This window comes from Somniosus microcephalus, chromosome 2, assembly GCF_052327205.1.
Source record: "Somniosus microcephalus isolate GS21.2 chromosome 2, FLI_Smic_1.0, whole genome shotgun sequence".
NCBI classification, from domain to species: domain Eukaryota; kingdom Metazoa; phylum Chordata; class Chondrichthyes; order Squaliformes; family Somniosidae; genus Somniosus; species Somniosus microcephalus.
In genome coordinates, this window is record NC_140988.1 from 171,870,432 (window position 1) to 171,892,811 (window position 22,380).

Below are 22,380 nucleotides of genomic sequence, written 5' to 3' on the forward strand. Positions count from 1 at the left end.
TTGTCACTACATGACGTGCAATACTATTCCATCAATCAAAAAACCACAACATTCTTACATTAGCAAAAAATCTGAAATACAAATATCCAATAATACTTGATCTACAGATTTCTGCAACGGGCTCTGTGCAGTAGGTTACACGCACAAACTGCATAAGAATACATGGCACCACTCAAACCAAAGCAAAAATATTGGATACTAGAAATAGGAAAAGATGACATTTTTTAAATCAAACATCCTTTATAGCTTATGGTTTTAGTACAGTGTGCTGATGCCCTAACATGATGCCTCATAGATGGTAGGAGGGTACACACCCCTCACATGGTAAGGTACTGATGCCATTTTTGTTGCTTTGATGACACTCCAAGAGGAAGCAGCAAGATCCCATGGTGAAGGGAGCAAAACTCTGAGCAGTCAGTTTCAGAGCCACGTCGATGCAAGCATGGGTGCAGCCCACTTGACCACCTTCTAGCCCAAGGATGGTGTGTATCATGAGGATACTAAAGTAAAAGGGGAGAAAAGCTGATTAAAGAGGGAGTCTCGCTCTCAAAATATGATACATGAAACTTGTATACAACTTGCCTTTTGTTAGACTTTATAAATTTATTTTTGCCAACAATAATCTTTCCCAAATACAGGCATACATGTTGAATCATTTCACACTCATATTGAGTAAATGCACCACTTAATAAATCACTTCACGGTATTCATCTCATCTGAAATGGAAATGCACTCATCGATGCTGAAGTTTGCAATTAAAATTAAAATGGCCTAAACTTGCTTCCCGCAGTGTTCCAAATTTGCACAACATTTAGGGTATAGCTTGAAGATATTATTATTATGTGTTGTGTCTCATTAGCTCTGCATTCCCTTTTAATAATGAGTTTAGAATCACTAGCAACATATTTTTAAACAATATAAGATATGGGAATAGCGCAGCTGTGCTCTGTGCCCATGTAAAACACATCTGGCACTTATCTGCAGCAGAGAATGGAATTTTTCCAGTAAACATTTACTTTCAGAAATTTATTAATCACCAGATCTACTGATAAATGTACAAGGAAAAATTATGTTCCTCAAATCTGTTTAAAGTAACTTGGGCAGCAGCTAAGATGGAATTTTGCTAAATTAATTTTGCCATTTATAAAATTACAATACAGTATATTTTTGTAATTTATGTGCTGCTGTAAACAAAATCCCTTTTATATGTTATATTCGTGCAGGAATCCTGAGGAAACAAAATGGAATTTTCAGAAGTTTAAGACAATGCAAAGATTGTCCTGATGTGCTTTAGTCTCTTCGTACATTAGCCCAGATATCCTCAATCTCATTTAAGCTTCGAACTGACAGCAGCAACTTGTCCACAGTCCATTCCTTGATACTAACAAACCTGCACAAATCCCACAGAGCTTCAGTGCAAAAAAGAAAAAACAGACTGGCTGAAGTACTTAAACACATAGAAACATAGAAGATAGGAGCAGGAGTAGGCCATTCGGCCCCTCGAGCCTGCTCCGCCATTCAATGAGATCATGGCTGATCATCCAAATTCAGTACCCTGTCCCTGCCTTCTCCCCATATCCCTTGATCCCTTTAGCCTTAAGAAATATATCCAACTCCTTCTTGAATATATTTAATGAACTGGCCTCCACCGCCTTCTGTGGCAGAGAATTCCACAGGTTCACCACTCTCTGGGTGAAGAAATTCCTCCTCATCTCAGTCCTAAATGGCTTACCCCTTATCCTTAGATTATGACCCCTCGTTCTGGACTCCCCGGCCATCGGGAACATCCTTCCTGCATCTAGTCTGTCCAGGCCTGTTAGAATTTTATAGGTTTCAATGAGATCCCCTCTCAATCTTCTAAACTCCAGTGAGTATAAGCCCAATCGACACAATCTCTCCTCATAAGTCATTCCTGCCATCCCAGGTATCAGCCTGGTGAATCTTCGCTGCACTCCTTCCATGGCAAGTATATCCTTCCTCAGATAAGGTGACCAAAACTGCACACAATACTCAAGGTGCGGTCTCACCAAGGCCCTGTACAACTGCAGCAAGACATCCTTGTTCCTGTACTCGAACCCTCTCGCTACGAAGGCCAGCATACCATTTGCCTTCTTAACCGCCTGCTGCACCTGCATGCTTACCTTCAACACGGTTATCATAACTAATCCTTTACCCCTTTCAGGGGAATATGGCACATATAAGCAGACCACACAAAAAATCCCACTCATACACGTTAGTATAAGGCCTGGTTTAATAAGGGATTATTTTAAGCAATAACTAACAAAAAAAACAAGCACCATTATGAGCACGTTCAGCACATCAGGAATAATTTTAACAGCAGCAAAGCGAAGACAGATAAGAAAGTCATAAAGTAATTAGTGACTACATGGTTCAAAGTAAGTATGACTACAGCAAACGAACTAAAAGGTTCAGTGATGATGCGAGTAAAATCTGAATGTTTAATTTGCTTCAGTACAAGGTAAGTTAACTTTTTTTTGGAAGTTAAAATGAAGTTCATCACAAGTTGCACTTAAAAAAGTATAATTTTTCTCTCCGAAAGACAATGATCCTTTGCTGGAGTTCAATTCCACCCTCTGGTATCTTGTCCAAGTGTACGAGCGAGATAATGAACATTTGCAGGCTGTACACATCACAGCCCATCTCCATCCAGTTCTCACACAACAGGTGCATTTTCCAGCAGGCATCGCAGTACAGCAATTAGGAGTGAGAGCCTGGGCTGATTTTTACGCTCTTCAGTTTAGGTAATGGCCCTTTAGTGAGTTACCAGAAAATGACCAGTACCTGTGGAATTGAACCCCAGCAAGGGGTCAGTGCCTTTAGGAGAGGAAAAGGAGGATTTTTAGTTTAAATCCCACATTTTTTAGAACTTAATTTTAACTTAAAAAAAGTAATTTCTCTTGTACTGGACCTAGTCACTTGCATCAGCACCGAACCACTGGCTGGAATTTTCCAGGGGGTCAGCGGCTGGTCGGGTGGGAAATTTGTTTTTTTTGACAGTGGGTCGGGACCCCACCGTCAAGCTGCCTTTCCCAAGTGTGTGTGTGAGCTCTGATCTGACCCGATCCACAGAGGCAGGCGACCCAATTAAACATAAGAACATAAGAAAGAGGAGCAGGAATAGGCCACTTGGCCCCTCAAGCCTGCTCCGCCATTCAATAAGATCATGGCTGATCTTGGGCTCAAAGCCACTTGCCCTCCCACTTCCCATAACCCTTCACTCCCTTATCTTGCAAAAATCTGTCTATCTCCACCTTAAATGTATTTAATGACCCAGCCTCCACGGCTCTCTGGGGCAGAGAATTCCATAGATTTATGACCCTCAGAGAAGAAATTCCTCCTCATCTCAGTTCTAAAAGGGCGACCCTATATTCTAAAACTGTGCCCCCGAGTTCTAGATTTCCCCACGAGGGGAAACATCCTCTCTGCATCTACCTTGTCGAGCCCCCTCAGTATCTTATATGTTTCAATAAGATCACCTCTCATTCTTCTAAACTCCAATGAGTATAGGCCCAGCCTGCTCAACCTTTCCTCATAAGTCACCCCCCTCATCTCTGGAATTAACCTAATGAATCGTCTCTGAACTGCCTCCAATGAAAGTATATCCTTCCTTAAATAAGGAGACCAAAACTGTACGCAGTACTCGAGGTGTGGTCTTACCAATACCTTGTACAGTTGCAGCAGGACTTCCCTGCTTTTATACTCCAGCCCCTTTGCAATAAAGGCCAACATTCCATTTGCCTTTTTGATTACTTGCTGTACCTGCATGCTAACTTTTTGTGTTTCATGCACAAGGGCCCACAGGTCCCTCTGAACTGTAGCATTTTGTAATCTCTCTCCATTTAAATAATAATTTGCTTTTCTATTTTTACTGCCAAAGTGTATAACCTCGCACTTTCCCACATTATACTCCATCTGCCAAATGTTTGCCCACTCACTTAGCCTGTCTATATCCCTTTGCAGATTCTTAGAGTCCTCTGCACAACTTGATTTCCCAACCATCTTTGTATCATCCGCAAACTTGGCTACATTACACTCGGTCCCTTCATCCAAGTTATTAATGTAGATTGTAAATAGTTGAGGCCCCAGTACCGATCCCTGTGGCACCCCACTAGTTACCTCTTGCCAACTGGAAAATTACCCATTTATCCCGACTCTCTGCTTTCTGTTAGTTAGCCAATTCTCTATCCATGCTAATATATTACCCCCAATTCCGTGAGCTCTTATGTTATGCAGTAACCTTTTATGTGGCACCTTATCGAATGCCTTCTGGAAATCCAAATACACCTGATCTACTGGTTCACCTTTGTCCACCCAGCTTGTTACATCCTCAAAGAACTCCAACAATAAACCAACTACAGGAAACTTTGTGTTATCCGGAGGCTAAATGTCCGGCAAGCTCGAACCACCGGCAAAAATCAGGAGCCATTTTTTTTCTTTTCGTTGCTTTTTTTCCCCAGTCAGGCACTGCAAGGTCTGCAGCTATAGCAACAGCTTCAGCTAGAAACGCTTGCAGCTGCAGCTGACTGTTGCTGTTGCTAAGCAACAGTATTTGTTGTCAGATACGGAGATGAAAACCTCCGTATTCTTCAACGTTAGAGCTGGAGTGTCCGGCAGTTTTGAGGGAACGGCAACAGCTCGGTCCCATCGGTGCCGGATAGCACAAAGTTTCCTGTATTGGGTTGTTGACAGTCCCTTAATAATGCTTTTAACCTTTCCTTTTAACTTTATCTGCTCGCCCACGGGGTCCACGCTGCTCGGGGACCACGTCTGTGAACCTGAGGTAGAAGTTGAATGGCCATTGCTCCAGCTGATTACTTGACAGCTTCAAATGTACAGTAAAAGCTTCCACCTGACAGATCATCACTTTCCTCAGCCACAAGCTGTTTATCAGTCCATTTCCAGCACAGATTCTTCTGCAGGCTTTCCACTCTCCACTCATTGAAAGACCTCTCTCACCACTGACAGAATGCATCTGTCAGCTCTACTTCACCTGCCATCTATTCCATCAACATGGGTGCCATTTAAGAACATAAGAAATAGGAGCAGGAGTAGGCCATTTGACGCTGCGAGCCTTGTGGTAAACCACTGTTATTGTTGTTGTTGTTGTTGCACACTGTTGTACCTATGCATGCCTCAGCATGTCTCTGCTGGCTCCGCCCCTGGCTCCACCCACAGGCCCAGGTATAAAGGTGACCGCTCGGCAGCCCCCTGCCTTCTTGGAACCCAGTCAACCACGAGAGACATGCTCTGTTCTTTGCTAATAAAAGCCTTTAGTTACTCTCCTAACTCTCCGTCTTTTATGAGTAATTGATAGCGCATCAATTTTATCAGCAAAAACAAAATGTTGACAACAAACGCTGAGCAGCAGGCTGCTGCTCCAAACGCTGAGCAGCAGGAGCTGCTGCGAGCCCTCAGACCAACATGCCTGGACCTAGACCCCCAAGAAGCGGGTTCGGCTACCAAATTCGCGCATTGGCTGCGTTGCTTCGAGGCCTACCTGCAAGCCTCAACTGTGACCCTGGACGACAACAAGTTGGAAATCCTGGCCTCAAAGGTGAACCACCAAGTTTATACAATAATCCAGGACGCGACGACCTACGCGGCGGCTATCGATCTGCTAAAAGGGCAATACGCACGCCCGGTAAATACGCTCTATGCCAAGCACCTCTTAAGATCCCGCAGACAGCAGCCCGGGGAATCGGTGGAGGCCTTCCTACGGGCACTACGGATACTCGGCCGAGGCTGCGATTGCAAAGAAGTATCAGCCGCAGCACACACGGAGGGACTGATCCGAGATGCTTTCGTCGCGGGTCTAAGGTCCGACTACTCCCGGCAGAGACTGTTGGAAAAGGGAGAAATGGACCTGAGAAAGGCAGTGTCCCTCGCGCTCTCGCTCGACGCGGCCCACAGGAATATGGACGCCTTCTCCCCTAACCGCTCCGCAACGTGGACGCCACAACCTTGGGTCATGGGACCGCCACCTTCAACTGCTGCTGCATTGTCCAAGGCAGAGAAATGTTATTTTTGTGGCCAGGCAAAACACCCCAGAGCACGCTGCCCGGCGAGAAACGCTACCTGCTCCGGCTGCGGGAAGAAAGGGCACTATGTCAGCGCCTGCAAAGGTAAAACCGCTAACGCCAGCAGCACCGCGTGTGAACCGTGGGGGCAGCCATCTTGTCCGCCATCTTGGGCTCCCCCAGCTGCGTGGGGATCGGGATCATGGGCGCCGCCATTTTGTCCGCCATCTTGGACGTCTCCAACTTCAACCACGGGGGACCCGGACTCAACCACCGCCTCATCTGACGACCACATCGACTCGCTTGACCATACGCTGGCCTCCGTGACGCTGGACCAATCTCTCCCTCATCAACTGTCCAGGTCCATGACGGACATTACGGTAAACGGCCGCGCCACTACCTGCCTTTTTGACAGCGGGAGCACAGAGAGCTTTATCCACCCCGACATGGTGCGCAGTTACTCTCTCCCGGTCCTGCCGACGCGCCATCGGATCTCTTTGGCTTCCAAAGCCCAGTCAGCGGACGTTGGTGGCTACTGTGTAGTGACCCTTTCAGTAAGGGGCACAGAATACAAAAATTTTAAACTCCTGGTCCTGCCCCATCTCTGCACTGCCGTTCTACTGGGGTTGGATTTTCAGTGCCACCTTAAGAGTGTCACATTGGCATACGATGGACCCCTCCCCCCACTCACAGTCTGCAGCCAGCAGCTTTTAAATCGCCTGCCGCGCACCATTTGCAGCCTCTCCACCCTTAAAGTTCCCCCCCCCTCCTTGTTCGCTAACCTCACCCGCGACTGTAAGCCCATCGCTACCAAAAGCAGGCGTTACAGTGCCGGGGACAGGAGCTTCATTAAATCCGAGGTAGCGAGACTCCTGAAGGAAGGGATTATTGAAAGTAGCACCAGCCCATGGCGAGCACAAGTGGTGGTAGTGAAGACTGGCGAAAAACAGCGCCTAGTTATTGACTACAGCCAGACGATCAATCGCTACACCCAGCTAGATGCATACCCACTCCCCCGCATATCTGACATGGTCAATCCGATAGCACAATACCAGGTGTTCTCGACGATTGATCTAAAGTCGGCATACCACCAGCTCCCCATCAGGGCTGAGGACCGCCAGTACACAGCTTTTGAAGCTGACGGTCGTCTCTACCACTTCCTCAGAGTTCCCTTCGGCGTCACCAACGGGGTTTCAGTCTTCCAACAGGAGATGGACCGGATGGTTGACCAGAACGCGCTCCAGGCTACTTTCCCCTATCTAGACAACGTCACCATCTGCGGCCGCGACCAGCAGGACCATGATGTTAACCTAGAGAAATTCCTCCGTACGGCCCAGCGGCTGAACCTAACATACAAGGACAAATGTATGTTTCGTACCAAGCGCCTTGCCATTCTTGGCTGTGTAGTGGAGAACGGAGTCATCGGCCCCGACCCCGACAGGATGCGCCCCCTTATGGAGCTCCCCCTCCCCCACTGCCAAAAAGCACTGAAGAGATGCCTAGGGTTTTTCTCGTACTATGCTCAGTGGGTGCCCAACTATGCGGACAAAGCCAGACCCCTCATCAAGTCCACCTCCTTCCCCCTGGCAGCAGAGGCCTGTGCAGCCTTCACTCTCATAAAAAGAGATATTGCGAGGGCCACGATGCACGCAGTGGATGAGTCCATCACTTTCCAAGTGGAGAGCGACGCATCCGACTTTGCCCTAGCTGCAACCCTTAACCAGGCGGGGAGACCCGTGGCCTTTTTCTCAAGGACCCTCCAGGGCCCCGAGATTCGACACTCCTCTGCCGAAAAGGAGGCCCAGGCCATTGTGGAAGCTGTGCGACATTGGAGGCATTACCTGGCCGGAAAACGATTTACCCTGCTCACTGACCAGCGTTCAGTAGCTTTTATGTTTAATAATAAGCAGAGGGGCAAAATCAAGAATGACAAGATCTTGAGGTGGAGAATCGAACTCTCCACCTACAATTACGATATCTTGTACCGGCCCGGGAAACTCAACGAGCCCCCAGATGTCCTATCACGTGGTACATGCGCCAACGCGCAGGTTGATAGACTGAAGACCCTCCACAATGACCTCTGCCACCCGGGGGTCACCAGGTTTTTTCACTTCATCAAATCCCGTAACCTGCCCTACTCCATCGAGGAGGTCAGGACCATGACCAGGAACTGCCAAATCTGTGCCGAGTGCAAACCACTTTTTTATAGGCCAGACAGAGCAAGCCTGATCAAAGCCACGCGCCCCTTTGAACGGCTGAGCGTCGATTTTAAAGGGCCCCTCCCCTCCTCTGACCGCAATGTGTACTTCCTCAACATAATTGACGAGTACTCCCGTTTCCCGTTTGCCATCCCTTGCTCAGACATGACCAGTACCACGGTCATTAAATGTCTGAATGACCTCTTCGCCTTGTTCAGTTTCCCTAGCTATATTCATAGCGACAGGGGCTCATCCTTTATGAGCGACGAACTTCGTCAGTACCTGCTCGCGAGAAGTATTGCTACAAGCAGGACCACCAGCTACAACCCCCGGGGGAATGGCCAGGTGGAAAGGGAGAATGCGACAGTCTGGAAGGCAGTCCTTTTAAACTTGAAATCTAAGGGCCTTCCGACCTCTCGCTGGCAGGAGGTCCTCCCTGCGGCGCTCCATTCCATTCAGTCACTGCTCTGTACAGCCACCAATGCCACCCCTCGTGAGAGAATGTTCTCCTTCCCCAGGAAGTCCACATCGGGGATCTCGTTACCGACATGGCTGACTTCTCCAGGACCCGTCCTACTGCGGAAGCACGTGAGGTCCCATAAGACGGACCCCCTGGTCGAGAGGGTGAGCCTCCTCCATGCCAACCCTCAGTATGCTTACGTGGTGTACCCGGACGGGCGGGAGGACACAGTCTCCATACGAGACCTCGCACCTTCGGGTGCCCCCGAAACACCTCCTTCGCCACCCACCACTACCCACGCCTACCCCCAGTACGCTTACGTAGCGTACCCGGACGGGCGGGAGGACACAGCCTCCACACGAGATCTCGCACCTTCGGGTGTCCCTGAAACACTACCATTGCCATCCACCACTACCCACAACCCAACCCCGCTAGACGGCATGCCGCAGCCTCAGGACCCGTCATTGACCACCCAACCACTCAATGAGACGCCTGATTCAACGTTGGATGCTGCACCATCACCGCCACCACCACGACGATCAGGACGGCATACAAGGCCACCTGATAGACTTACTTACATGAACCTTTAGTACACTTCACCCCGCCGGACTCAATTTTAAACAAGGGGTGAATGTGGTAAACCACTGTTATTGTTGTTGTTGCACACTGTTGTACCTATGCATGCCTCAGCATGTCTCTGCTGGCTCCGCCCCTGGCTCCACCCACAGGCCCAGGTATAAAGGTGACCGCTCGGCAGCCCCCTGCCTTCTTGGAACCCAGTCAACCACGAGAGACATGCTCTGTTCTTTGCTAATAAAAGCCTTTAGTTACTCTCCTAACTCTCCGTCCTTTATGAGTAATTGATAGCGCATCAAGCCTGCTCTGCCATTCAATAAGATCATGGCTGATCTTCCACCTCATCTCCACTTTCCTGCACTATCCCCATATCCCTTGATTCCGTTAATATTCAAAAATCTATCGATCTCTGTCTTGAATATACTCAATGACCGAGCCTCCACAGCCCTCTGGGGTAGAGAATTCCAAAGATTCACCACCCTCTGAGTGAAGAAATTTCTCCTTATCTCAGTCCTAAATGGCCGACCCCTTATTCTGAGACTGTGACCCCTTGATCTAGACTCCCCAGCCAGGGGAAACATCCTCCCTGCATCTACCCTGTCAAGCCCTGTAAGAATTTTGTATGTTTCAATGAGATCACGCTCATTCTTCTATACTCTAGAGAATATAGGCCTAGTCTACTCATTCTCTCCTCATAGGACAATCCCCCCATCCCAGGAACCAGTCTGGTGAACCTTTGTTGCACTCCCTCTATGGCACGTATATCCTTCCTTAGATAAGGAGACCAAAACAGTACACAATACCCCAGATGTGGTCTCACCAGGGCCCTATATAATTGCAGTAAGACATCTTTACTCTTATACTCAAATCCTCTTGTAATAAAGGCCAACATACCATTTGCTTTCCTAATTGCTTGCTGTACCTGCATGTTAACTTTCAAAGATTTGTGTACAAGGACACCCAGGTCCCTCTGAACACCAACATTTCCCAATCTCTCACCATTTAAAAAAAATACTCTGCTTTTCTATTTTTACTACCAAAGTGGATAACTTCACATTTCTCCACATTATATTCCATTTGCCACGTTCTTGCCCACTCACTTAGCCTGTCTATATCCCTTTGAAGCCTCCTTGCATCCTCCTCACAACCTACATTCCCAACCAGCTTTGTATCATCAGCAAACTTGGATATATTACGTTTGGGCCCCTCGTCTAAATCATTGATGTAGACTGTGAATAGCTGAGGCCCAAGCAGTAATCCTTGCGATACCCTACTAGTTACAGCCTGCCACTCTGAAAATGGCCCATTTATTCCTACTCTCTGTTTTCTGTCCATTAACCAATCCTCAATCCATGCTAGTGTATTACCCCCAACCCCATGAGCCCTAATTTTGTTTAATAACCTCTTGTGCGGCACCTTATCGAATGCCGTCTGAAAATCCAAATACACCACATCCATTGGTTCCCCTTTATCTATTCTGCTAGTTACAACCTCAAAAAACTCCAACAGATTTGTCAAACACGATTTCTTTTTCATAAATCTGTGTTGACTCTGCCCAATCCTATTATTATTTTCTAAGTGCCCTGTTACTACGTCCTTCATAATAGATTCTAGCATTTTCCCTACTACCGAGGTCAGGCTAACTGGTCTGTAGTTCCCCGTTTTCTCTCTCCCTTCTTTCTTAAACATGGTGTGGAGATGCCGGTGTTGGACTGGGGTGGACAAATGTAAGAAGTCACACAACACCAGGTTATAGTCCAACAGTTTTATTTGAAATCACAAGCTTTTGCAGCGCTGCTCCTTCGTCAGGTGAAGTGGAGAGATGCATAAAGACACAGCTTATATAGTCAGAGAACACTGCCAGATGATTACAGGTAATTGTCCTAACTGCCATTTATCACACCTCGGCAGAGAGATAATCACAGCAATCAAAGGTGTGAATGGTGTCCAAACAGGTCAGTCAGGAAAACATTACATCAAAGAACAATGAGGTTGGGTCACAAGGGGTCAAATGTTGCAGATGCTGGGGTCTGTATGAAAAACAAAAAACATTTTTTTTGCTGGAAATAAGCATTCTCCAAGGCAGCCTTTGAGACACACAACAACGCAAAATCGTAGAGCAGAAACTGATAGCCAAGTTCTGCACTCATGAGGACGGCCTCAACCGGGATCTTGGGTTCATGTCACGCTACATGTAACCCCACCTGACGTAGGGTCATCCAGACTCGAGTCGTCGTTGGCTGGTTCTTTCTACACAGATGCGGCCGGACCTGCTGTGATTTCCAGCAAAAAAAATGTTTTTTGTTTTTCATACAGACCCCAGCATCTGCAACATTTGACCCCTTGTGACCCCACCTCATTGTTCTTTGATGTAATGTTTTCCTGACTGATCTGTTTGGACACCATTCACACCTTTGATTGCTGTGATTATCTCTCTGCCGAGGTGTGATAAATGGCAGTTAGAAAGATTACCTATAATCATCTGGCAGTATTCTCTGACTATATAAGCTGTGTCTTTATGCATCACTCCACTTCACCTGACGAAGGAGCAGCGCTCCGAAAGCTTGTGATTTCAAATAAAACTGTTGGACTATAACCTGGTGTTGTGTGACTTCTTACATTCTTTCTTAAACAGTGGGGTTACATTTGCTACCTTCCAATCCGCAGAAACCGTTCTAGAATCTATGGAATTTTGGAAAATGACAACCAATGCATCCACTATCTCTATAGCCACCTCTTTCGAAACCCTAGGATGTAGGCCGTCAGGTTGAGGGGATTTATCAGCTTTCAATCTCATTAATTTCTCCAGTACTATTTTTTGATTAATACTAATTTCTTTCAGTTCCTCATTCTCGCTAGACCCTTGGTTCTCCACTATTTCCGAGAAGTTTTTTGCATCTTCTTCCGTGAAAACAGACACAAAGTATTTGTTTAATTTCTGTCATTTCCTTATTCCCCATTATAATTTCTCCTGTCTCAGCCTGTAAGGGACCCACATTTACTTTTGTTAATCTTTTCCTTTTTACATATACTGTCTCACCTTGGTCCTCAGAAACCCACCACGATCAACCCCAACACCAGCAGCACCAACAACAACACTCCTGGTCCCTCAATACCTCCTCTCTGGTGAAGAAGGCCCAGCAGCACCTATATTTCCTAAGGAGGCTGAAGGGATGTAACCTGTCACCCCTGATCCTCTCTAACTTTTACCGCTGCATGATAGAGAGCATCCTGACAAACTGTATCACAGTATGGTATGGCAGCTGTAGCTACTATGACCGGAAAGCCCTGCAGCGGGTAGTCAAAACTGCCCAACGCATTACCGGCACCCGGCTACCGACCATAGAGCACATATACCAGAAACGCTGTTTACGGAGGTCACGGTCCATCATCAAAGACCCTACCCACCCCAGCCACAGTCTGTTCGCCCTCCTGCCATCTGGGAGATGCTACGGATGCATTCGCACCCGTACGACCAGATTTAGGAACAGCTTCTTTCCCAGGGCTGTCATCCTACTGAACTCCACAAATAAACTCTAAAGCCTGCACATCTGCCAATGCACTTTATTATGGTTATGTTTATGTTAATGTATTACAAGCCAAATGTATGTTGAATGTTTAAATGTCTTAATCTAAATGTACACTCTCGGGAGCCGCAAGCCTACATTTTGTTGTACTGCACTTGTGCACTAACAATGACAATAAAAGTTGATTTGATTTGATTTGATTTGAACCTTCTCCGCAATTACCTGACGCTGCACAGGACACGGGGCATCAGCACCCGAGCACATTGCTGCCCGGGAGGCCAGGGACCGCCTCACCATGGCCACATTTACTTCACTTGGCACTGTACACCCTGGCTGCCACATGATGTGCCAGGTTAGCAACACCCCACACCAACACCATAACGCATTCCTACAATGCCCAAGCCATTCCTTTCACACTCACCACCATTGTGGGGGGGTATTGTTATGTCTCACCATTCACTGCAACTCACTAAGCCACTTCGAAAGGTGCACATAAATCTGTCCAAGAATGCAAAGTGTAAAAAATAAAGGTTTCAATGTTTGACACCACATTAACAGAAACTTTACATGAACATTGCATAAAACACCCAAGTGCCTACCATTGTGTGTTGTCAGTTGGTATGATTGCACTAGGATGAGGGGGAGTGTGAGGGGTGGCTAGTGAGATGGGGGTGTGATAGTGTAGTTATAGAGAGAGGGATGGGTGAAGGTGCAAGCTAAGTTTTGTGTGAATAAGGATGTGCAGGTGTAGGGTAGGGAAGGCTGGGTGATGGGGATGTGATGAGTGGCACAGCAGGATGAGGTTGAGTTTGGCGTTGTACTAATGTTTCGTGATCTAATGAGATCATTGAAAGGTTTGCGACACTGCACCCAGGTCCTCCTGATGACATCCTTGCTTGTGACCTCCTGTGCAATGTGCACCCAGGCTGCTTTGGTCTCCTGGGGCGGTCTCTTCCGTCCATGGGATGGGAAGAGGACCTCCCTTCCCATGGGAAGGAGTCATGGGTGGACCTGGGTGCAACCCTGCACCTCTGTGCAGTGATCGTCAGTGTTTGCAGCATTTCAATGCTGTAGAACACTCACAGCACATATGTCAAAACAAAAATACGATAGCAAAATACTGCGGATGCTGGAAATCTGAAATAACAACAGAAAGAACTGGAAAAACTCAGCAGGCCAGGCAACATCCGTGGAGAGAGAAACAGAGTTAACGTTTTCAGGTCGAAACCCATCAGATGTCAAAACAAAGTTGGCCATGGTCTCTTTAAGGAAACCAGCTGATGACGTGTCATGAATGACGTCACCAGACCCGCTTTCTCTAATTGGCCCGGGAAACGCGCTGGGCGGGCTTAACAAGCCCAATCAACGTAAATTCATTTTCCAGAGCGGGATGGAGCCAGCAGCGGGGCAGTGACCCGCCACCGACATCACGCGCCCCAGACCCGCTGAGGTGAGGAAAATCCAGCCCTTAGTGTTCATACCATAGTGCTGCACAACCTCCATCAAAATAACCTCATCATTTATCTCTGCTGTTTGTTGGATCTTTGAGTGTGAATTGCTGCCACGTTTGCCTGCAGGACAGTGGCTGCACTTCAAACAGCAAATCATTGGCTGTAAAGCACATTGGGACATGAAAGGTACTATATAAATGCAAGTTCTTTCTTTCCAGTATACACATTCTTAAAAACCAATTATTTTCATTACTAACTTATCTGAGGCCAATTGTAGCAAACCTGGGATCTTTCCTGCCTGCATAGCTCCATTTATCGATTGAATCATTGGAGAAGCTCATGTAGGACTCTTGCTGGAGGTTAGAGTATACTCAACAGTCAATCTTGCTTTTTAAAATAAAACATCTACTATAGATTTTTTTTTAAACCCTAATGACACCAAGTTTGAAGGAAGAGTTTGAGCTTTAGAGGAAACAAAGAATCAGTTATACAAATAGCTTGATTACAACCAGAGGATTACCGGCTGAAAAGTGGGTCAGCATCAAAAACAAATTCAATCCAAAGTGGTTTGAATTGAGAAATAAATATTAGAATATTGCGAAATATTTGTATTTGGCCCAATTTAAAGCATCACTTTCGCCCTCCAATGTTTTCCTTTATTTGCCTGAAGATGTTGACTCATGCTGAGATACAATTTCATGGACACCAGTCACCCTTAACTAAGTGCCCATTCTTCATTTTTGATTCCAAACAATGAATGCTGGTAGGCTTTTCAACAGGAGTGGCATTTATACAAGTGTACTTCCTGGCAAGAGTCACGAGATTGTTTTGATCTCTTCTGGGGCTGCCATTTGCAGAATTGTAAAAGGACATTGTGGTGTACGTAACTTGTTCCACCTTAAGAGAACTTAAACCTGTTCCACCTTAAGAGATGTACTACTTCCTCTGGCTGCTGTATACGGTAATACCGGTGGTGACCACACCGGTATATAAGTGCTGTGTAGTAATTTGCTGGGTAATACAGCCCTAACCTCCGAATAGTAAAGACCTATTGAAAAGTAATTCTTGTAGTCTGTGTCAGTAATTGACCTTAAATATAACTGGAACACACAGACTTAACAGTGGCAACGAGTCCGATCTTACCCTGCGGCAGTTTACATCCACGGCAGCTTCGTCCTCAGAACGGGCGTCGAGAAGCGGCATCCACCCGTAGCATCCTGCTGAACAGCACGTCGCGCGGGAGGCATCGAGGACCCGGAGTGAAGAAGAGAAATTCTGAACTCGAAGCCCCCATCAGCGGCAGACAGCTATCTTCCTTCTACCACGGTGGTGGGTAAGCCAATCAGCGAAAGTCGGCCGCGTTGGCTGTAGCGAAGGGGAGGGAAGACGGAGGAAAGAGGGCGGTGAAATCGACCGCGGCCGGTGAAAAGGGCCGGGCCGCATTCGGGCCGAAAGGCGCAGCGACTGGGGCAGCTGAAGGCGCGAGAGCCGCGATGAATTCGAACGCAGCGGGTGCACATAACCGGGCTGCAAGAAGGGCTGCGAGGCGCGACGGCAGGGAAGCGCGAATGCCCACGGGAACCGCGGTGGAGTAGAAGCAGCGTCGGGGGAGTTGTTAACCACTGGGGAGGCGAGACCGGCAGCAGCACAGCAATCGCCATTGCAGCCAGCGGGTGAAGAAGACGAGCGCGGGAAAGACCGCCAAGCGCGGGAAGCCGCCATTTTGGAAAAAAAAAAATTGCAAAGATGCCTAAACATGGGAACATTAATACTTTTGATAGCGACATCGAAGATTGGACCACGTATGTAGAACGCATAGAAGTTTATTGTAGAGCAAATAAGATACCAGATGGGGAGAAAGCACTAACCTTATTAAACTTAATGGGTGCGAAGACATACGGGCAATTGAAACACCTTCTATCACCAGAGAAACCGGCGGATAAGACTTTCGCGGATATTGTTACCGTCCTGAAAAATCATTTAAGCCCCACGCCGCTGATGCTAGCGGAACGATTTAAATTTTACAGCAGAAAGCAGCTGAAAGATGAAAGCAATGCTGAATTTTTAATTGAATTGCGTAAGCTAGCAAAGTACTGTCAGTTTGGAACAGGACTAACAGATGCGCTCAGAGATAAATTTGTGTGTGGATTGTTAAAAGAAGAGACACAAAAGCGACTGCTTGAGGAGAATGAGCTGACGCTTGATAAAGCTGTCGCTATGGCAGCATTGCACGAAGCCGCAGCGAGAGGCACGGCGGTAATGCAGCTACGGTCACCGGAACTCAGCACAAATCAAATGGTCTTGGGTACAGTAAAATGTAATCGTTGTGGAAAGACAACGCACGATCAGAACCAGTGCTGGTTCAAAAATAAGGAATGCAGAAAATGTGGCAGGCTTGATCACATAGCTAAAGTATGCCGGTCAGGAGAGAAGACCAGCAACAAAAAGTCACCGCAGGGAAAGTACAGAAAGGTACACAAGGTGACAGAGAACAGTTCGAACGAACAGAAGTCAGATTCAGACGCCAGCAGTAATGAACTGGGTAGCTTAAGAGTACACAACGTTGGTAAGGAAGCAGACCTCCAGACAATTTGGGTCACACTTCAGATAGCAGGAGTCCAAGTGAAGATGGAATTGGACACTGGATCGGCATTGACGGTCATGAATAAGAAAGATTACAAAAGGTTATTCCAACATATTCCCCTACGGGATACGGAGATTGTATTGAAAACATACACGGGGCAAAGAGTATACCGCATCGGAAAGATAGAGGTAAAGGTGGTCCACAAGGACAAAGAAAGCCGAGGAATGGACTTATATGTGCTACCTGAAGGAGGTCCACCACTACTGGGGCGGGAGTGGATTAGAAAAATGAATATGGACTGGCATTCCTTAAAAGCACTAACGGTAGATGCCAGGGAAACAGATGTCAAACCTAAACGATTGTCCAGAATATTGGACGATGCTAAAGAGGTGTTCCAGCAGGGACTGGGAACACTGAGAGGAATTACGGCAAAGATCAAGATTGAAGAACATGCACAACCAAAATTTTTCAAAGCCAGACCGGTACCCTATGCGATACGACCTGCTGTGGAAGCGGAGCTGGAAGCGCTAGAACGTTCAGGAGTACTGTCTAAGGTAGACTGGAGTGAGTGGGCTACGCCCATTGTTCCCGTGATGAAACGTCCTTCGAGCAACAAGCCGGGAGAACCAGGGAAGGTTCGCATCTGTGGAGATTTCAAGATCACTGTTAATCCGGTGCTTCACACGGTGCAGTATCCGCTTCCGCGGATTGAGGATATCTTCGCTTCATTGTCGGGCGGGAAACACTTCACCAAGATAGACCTGGCGCAGGCGTACTTACAGATGGAAGTTGAGGAAGAGTCACGCCAGTACCTCACGATCAACACGCATAGAGGCTTGTACCGGTAGAATAGACTGGTTTTTGGAGTGGCATCGACTCCAGCAATTTGGCAGAGGGCTATGGAGCAGGTATTACAGGGAATTCCAGGCACACAATGTTACCTGGACGATATTCTGATTACAGGAGATGGTGACGAGGAACACCTCGCAAATTTGGAACTGGTGCTCATCAGATTGAAAGAATATGGACTTCGAGTTAATCGGCAGAAATGTGAGTTCTTTCAGAAGCGGATCTCGTACTGTGGCCATGTCATTGACCAGGAGGGACTTCATAAGTCTCCTGACAAGATCGAAGCTGTTGTGAAGGCTCCCGCTCCGGTTAATGTATCTCAGTTGAGGTCGTTCCTAGGATTGATTAACTATTACCATAAGTTTCTGCCAAAATTATCCACGGTACTGCACCCGCTGAACGCTCTTTTGCAGAAGGGAGTACCATGGGAGTGGAGCGAGGACTGTAAGAAGGCCTTTCGCAAAAGCAAGGAATTGATAACCTCAGAGGAAGTGTTGGCTCACTTCAACCCAACACTGCCTATTCGTTTGGCTTGTGATGCTTCTCCATATGGTATGGGGCAGTACTCTCACACAAGTTGCCAAATGGCACGGAGAGGCCAGTCGCGTTCGCATCCAGATCATTGACCTCCGCTGAGCGCAACTATGCTCAGATAGATAGGGAGGCTCTCAGCCTTGTGTGGGGAGTAAAGAAGTTTAATCATTACCTGCAGGGCCAAAAGTTTACGCTTCTGACAGACCATCAGCCGTTGGTATCCATTTTTAACCCTAAGAAGGGTGTGTCGGTGATGACAGCACAGAGACTCCAGAGATGGTCCCTTTTCCTAGGGGCACATCAATATCAGATAGAATTCAAAGGTACAAAGCAGCATGGTAATGCTGATGGGCTGTCGCGCCTGCCACTACCTGAAGAAGAGGAGACAACGAAGGTTGACCCTGTTGAGTTATTTCACTCGACCATCATCGAGTGTTTACCAGTCACCAATGCAAGTATTGAAAGAGAAACCAGGAACGACCTGACACTGTCCCGAGTCTACGAGGTGACAGTGAAGGGATGGCCAGCACATGGTGATTCTCTGTTACCGGCATTCTCGGCAAGATGAGACCAGCTGTCCGTCTGTCAAGGAACATTGATGTATGGAACGAGAGTGATTATTCCTCCTAAGTTAAGGGAAAGAGTTCTAAAGGAACTGCATGAAGGTCATCTGGTGGCCGGGTCTCGACCAACAGATAGAGGAGCTGACGAAAAGCTGCTCAGGGTGCCAAAAAGTGCAAAATGCACCTCCGATTGCACCGCTGCATCCATGGGAATGGCCTTCAGCCCCATGGCAACGCATACATATTGACTTTGCTGGTCCATTCATGGACTCCATGTTTCTAATTGCGGTGGACGCACATTCTAAATGGCCAGAAGTGATCAAGATGACTACCACTACTTCAGAAAAGACAATTGCGGTGTTAAGAACGATATTCGCAAGGAACGGATTGCCAGAACAAATATGTTCCGACAACGGACCACAGTTCGTGTCAGAAGAATTCCAAAAATTCTTAAAGAAGAATGGGGTGAAACATTATACCTCTGCCCCATATCATCCGGCTACAAATGGGTTGGCCGAGAGATTTGTACAAACATTCAAAAAGGCAATAAAGGCCATGAGCGAAGATCAGATTCCACTACAACATAAGGTGGACAAGTTTCTACTGGCATATCGAAACGCCACTCATGCAGTGACAAACCAATGTCCTGCCATGATGTTTTATAACAGGAGGTTGCGGTCCAGGTTGGACTTGTTAAAACCAAATGTGCGGAGGGAAGTTGAAAACAAACAGTTCCAGCATATAAATAACAAGACCACTCGGAGTTTCGAGGTAGGACAACCAGTGTTGGCCAGGGACGATGGAAACGGGAAATGGCAATCCGGAACAATTCGGGCCAGACAAGGACCCCTGATGTACACGGTAGATGTTGGTAAAAATGTAATACGGCGTCATGCTGACCAACTGGTAGAATCGAGAACAAGGGTCGAACCCATGGTTACGACAGAGACAACCGTGGAAGAAGTTAGTGAACCTGAAGCATCTACCTCGGCAGTGAATGTACCTGATGATGATGTCCAAGACATAAGAGACCAACTAGAGGAGTCACCTCAGCAACAAGAATCAGAGACCCCTGAAAGGCATTATCCAACTCGAATCAGGAGGCCTCCTGAGAGACTGAACCTTTGAACTGTTTCTACATGAAGTTGTATATGTATATATGTTATTATGTTATGTCAAATGGGGATATAACTGTTAAGCTAAAAAGGGAGGATTGTGGTGTATGTAACTTGTTCCACCTTAAGAGAACTTAAACCTGTTCCACCTTAAGAGATGTACTACTTTCTCTGGCTGCTGTATATGGTAATACCGGTGGTGACCACACCGGTATATAAGTGCTGTGTAGTAATTTGCTGGGTAGTACAGCCCTAACCTCCGAATAGTAAAGACCTATTGAAAAGTAATTCTTGTAGTCTGTGTCAGTAATTGACCTTAAATATAACTGGAACACACAGACTTAACAGACATTGGGAGTCATTTTGACTGTGTGCGATAGTATAAAATGGGCAGCAGCGAATCGGCAACCCGTTTTACATCTCTCCCCATTTTCATTTTCATTTCCATTGAAGTCAAGGGAGTTTTACACTATCGCATGAAGTCAAAATTACTCCCATTAAATCTCAGCAAATTTTCCACTAGAGTGCACATTCAGCCTTTCCCCCGTTTCAGACCAGTTCAGTTGTTTTTTGTCTGCAAGATTATGATCTAAATTCAGGGTGGTCTGAATTCTGGGTGGTCTGAACTCAAAGCCTGATGAATGTGAATCTTCACTCTAGAAGAATGTCAGCTGCCATTTTGTTGCACCACATAAATATTGACAAAGAAAGGTCCTCAGTACTCTTCATTCACAGCCTTTGCCCTCACTAGAAAAATATAAACTTCCTCTGAAGAGAATGGTTTTCTGGTTTAGAAAAAAGTCTCCCCAGATGATGATAAACACAGTCATCTGAGAGGTTAAAGGTGAGTGATACAGGTTATTATATATTGGATGGCAAAATCTATTGGTGTAGGGAAATACTCTATATAAATTAATGGCCAAGTTTCGAAGTTGAAAACAAACGGTCGCTGCTTCTTCTTCTTAGGCAGTCCCTCGGAACCGAGGATGACTTGCTTCCACATTAAAAATGAGTTCGCAGGTGACTGATGAGTCCAATGCGGGACCTACAGTCTCTGTTACAGGTGGGGCAGACAGTGGTTGAAGCGGCGGGTGGGTGGAGTGCTTGGGTTGACGTGCGCTCCTTGCGCTTGGCTTCCGCTTGCTCCTGGCGAAGAGACTTGAAATGTTTGGCGCCTTCCCGGATGCTTCTCCTCCACTTTGTGTGGTCTTGGGCCAGGGATTCCCAGGTGTCGGTGGGGATGTTACACTTTTTCAAGGAGGTTTTGAGGGTGTCCTTGAAGCGTTTCCTCTGCCCACCTGGGGCTCTCTTGCCGTGCCGGAGCTCCGAGTAGAGCGCTTGTTTTGGGATTCTCGTATCGGACATGCGGACAATGTGACCCATCCATCGGAGCTGATTGAGCGTGGTCAAAGCTTCGATGCTGGGGATGTTGGCCTGAGCAAGAACACTGACGTTGGTGCGCCTATCCTGCCAGTGGATTTGCGGGATCTTGCAGAGGCAGCGTTGGTGGTACCTCTCCAGTGCTTTGAGGTGCCTGCTGTACATGGTCCAAGTCTCTGAGGCATACAGCAGGGCAGGTGTGTGGTGAAAGAGACTGCCAGAAAAATCTGACTTTTGAAGGAATGCCTGAGGGCAAACACAATTAACAGTTACCCATCACTGCTCGGCTTCCATGTATTTCTAATGTCACCTGACTAGATCGGAATTATTCAAAACCAGACCAAATTCAAATAATGTTCAAGCATATCCTTCTTTTTCATTGTATTATTTTGGGACCGTATCAGCATTTAATATATCTTTAGTGCACCTCTGTTGCTCGTAAAAAAAACACACCTCTTACTGTTTTGCCTGCTGTTTCCATTTGATTTGCGGCAATAGTTTCAGTAATGTACAAGACTGGTGAGCAACTGGACATAGCTGTACTTCCCCCCGCCAACTCACTCCATTAAATTCAGATAACTAGTATTCTACTATATAATATTTTCAGATCAAACTGATGTTGCCACAAGGGCAAGTGGGACAAAGTGAAAACCAGTATCAACTGAAGCCAGCCCTCCCAAAGCATACACTTTAAAAATGGATGTGAAGAGATCAGTTGGCAAGATGGTGGCACTTTCCCAACTCAGGAGGTCGGAATGAAGCAAAAGGGAGTAAGAGATAAATAACTGGGCAGTCTGGTCATACAGCAGGTTGGTGTTGCGCCCAATATTCTCAACACAAGAAGTTCACTATCCAGATCAAGACACTCCGGGCTACTCCCACACAAACAGAAAATAAAGGAAATAAACATCAGGTCTGTCAGCATTTAAAAGTGGAAAGATAAATTAACAGTTCATTTCCACAGTGGTTGGGGGGGTGGCGGCGGGGGGAACCTTGGAATCATAAATGTTAAAAGTGTTACTACTGAGCTAAATGTAAGAAAAAAAAGCAGGAGACTGGCAGGAGAAGTCCTGTCCTGAGCCGAAAGGCAAAATGTGGGGGTTCA

At 46.8% G+C, this 22,380-nt stretch overlaps 1 protein-coding gene across 13 annotated transcripts in view; it reads right to left on the reverse strand.

The window, feature by feature from the left end:
• The window catches only part of LOC147123103 (LIM domain-binding protein 2), a 547,106-nt gene that overhangs the window by 224,343 nt on the left and 300,383 nt on the right, over nucleotides 1-22,380 (reverse strand). For 2 of the 13 annotated variants that reach the window (XM_085966654.1, XM_085966663.1), the window contains one exon: nucleotides 315-500. The exons of the other annotated variants lie outside the window; for them this stretch is intronic. In XM_085966654.1, the coding sequence (XP_085822780.1) occupies nucleotides 315-342 (28 nt within the window). In that variant the 5' untranslated portion in view covers nucleotides 343-500. The remainder of the gene's footprint in view (nucleotides 1-314; nucleotides 501-22,380) is intronic. 13 annotated transcript variants of the gene reach the window in all.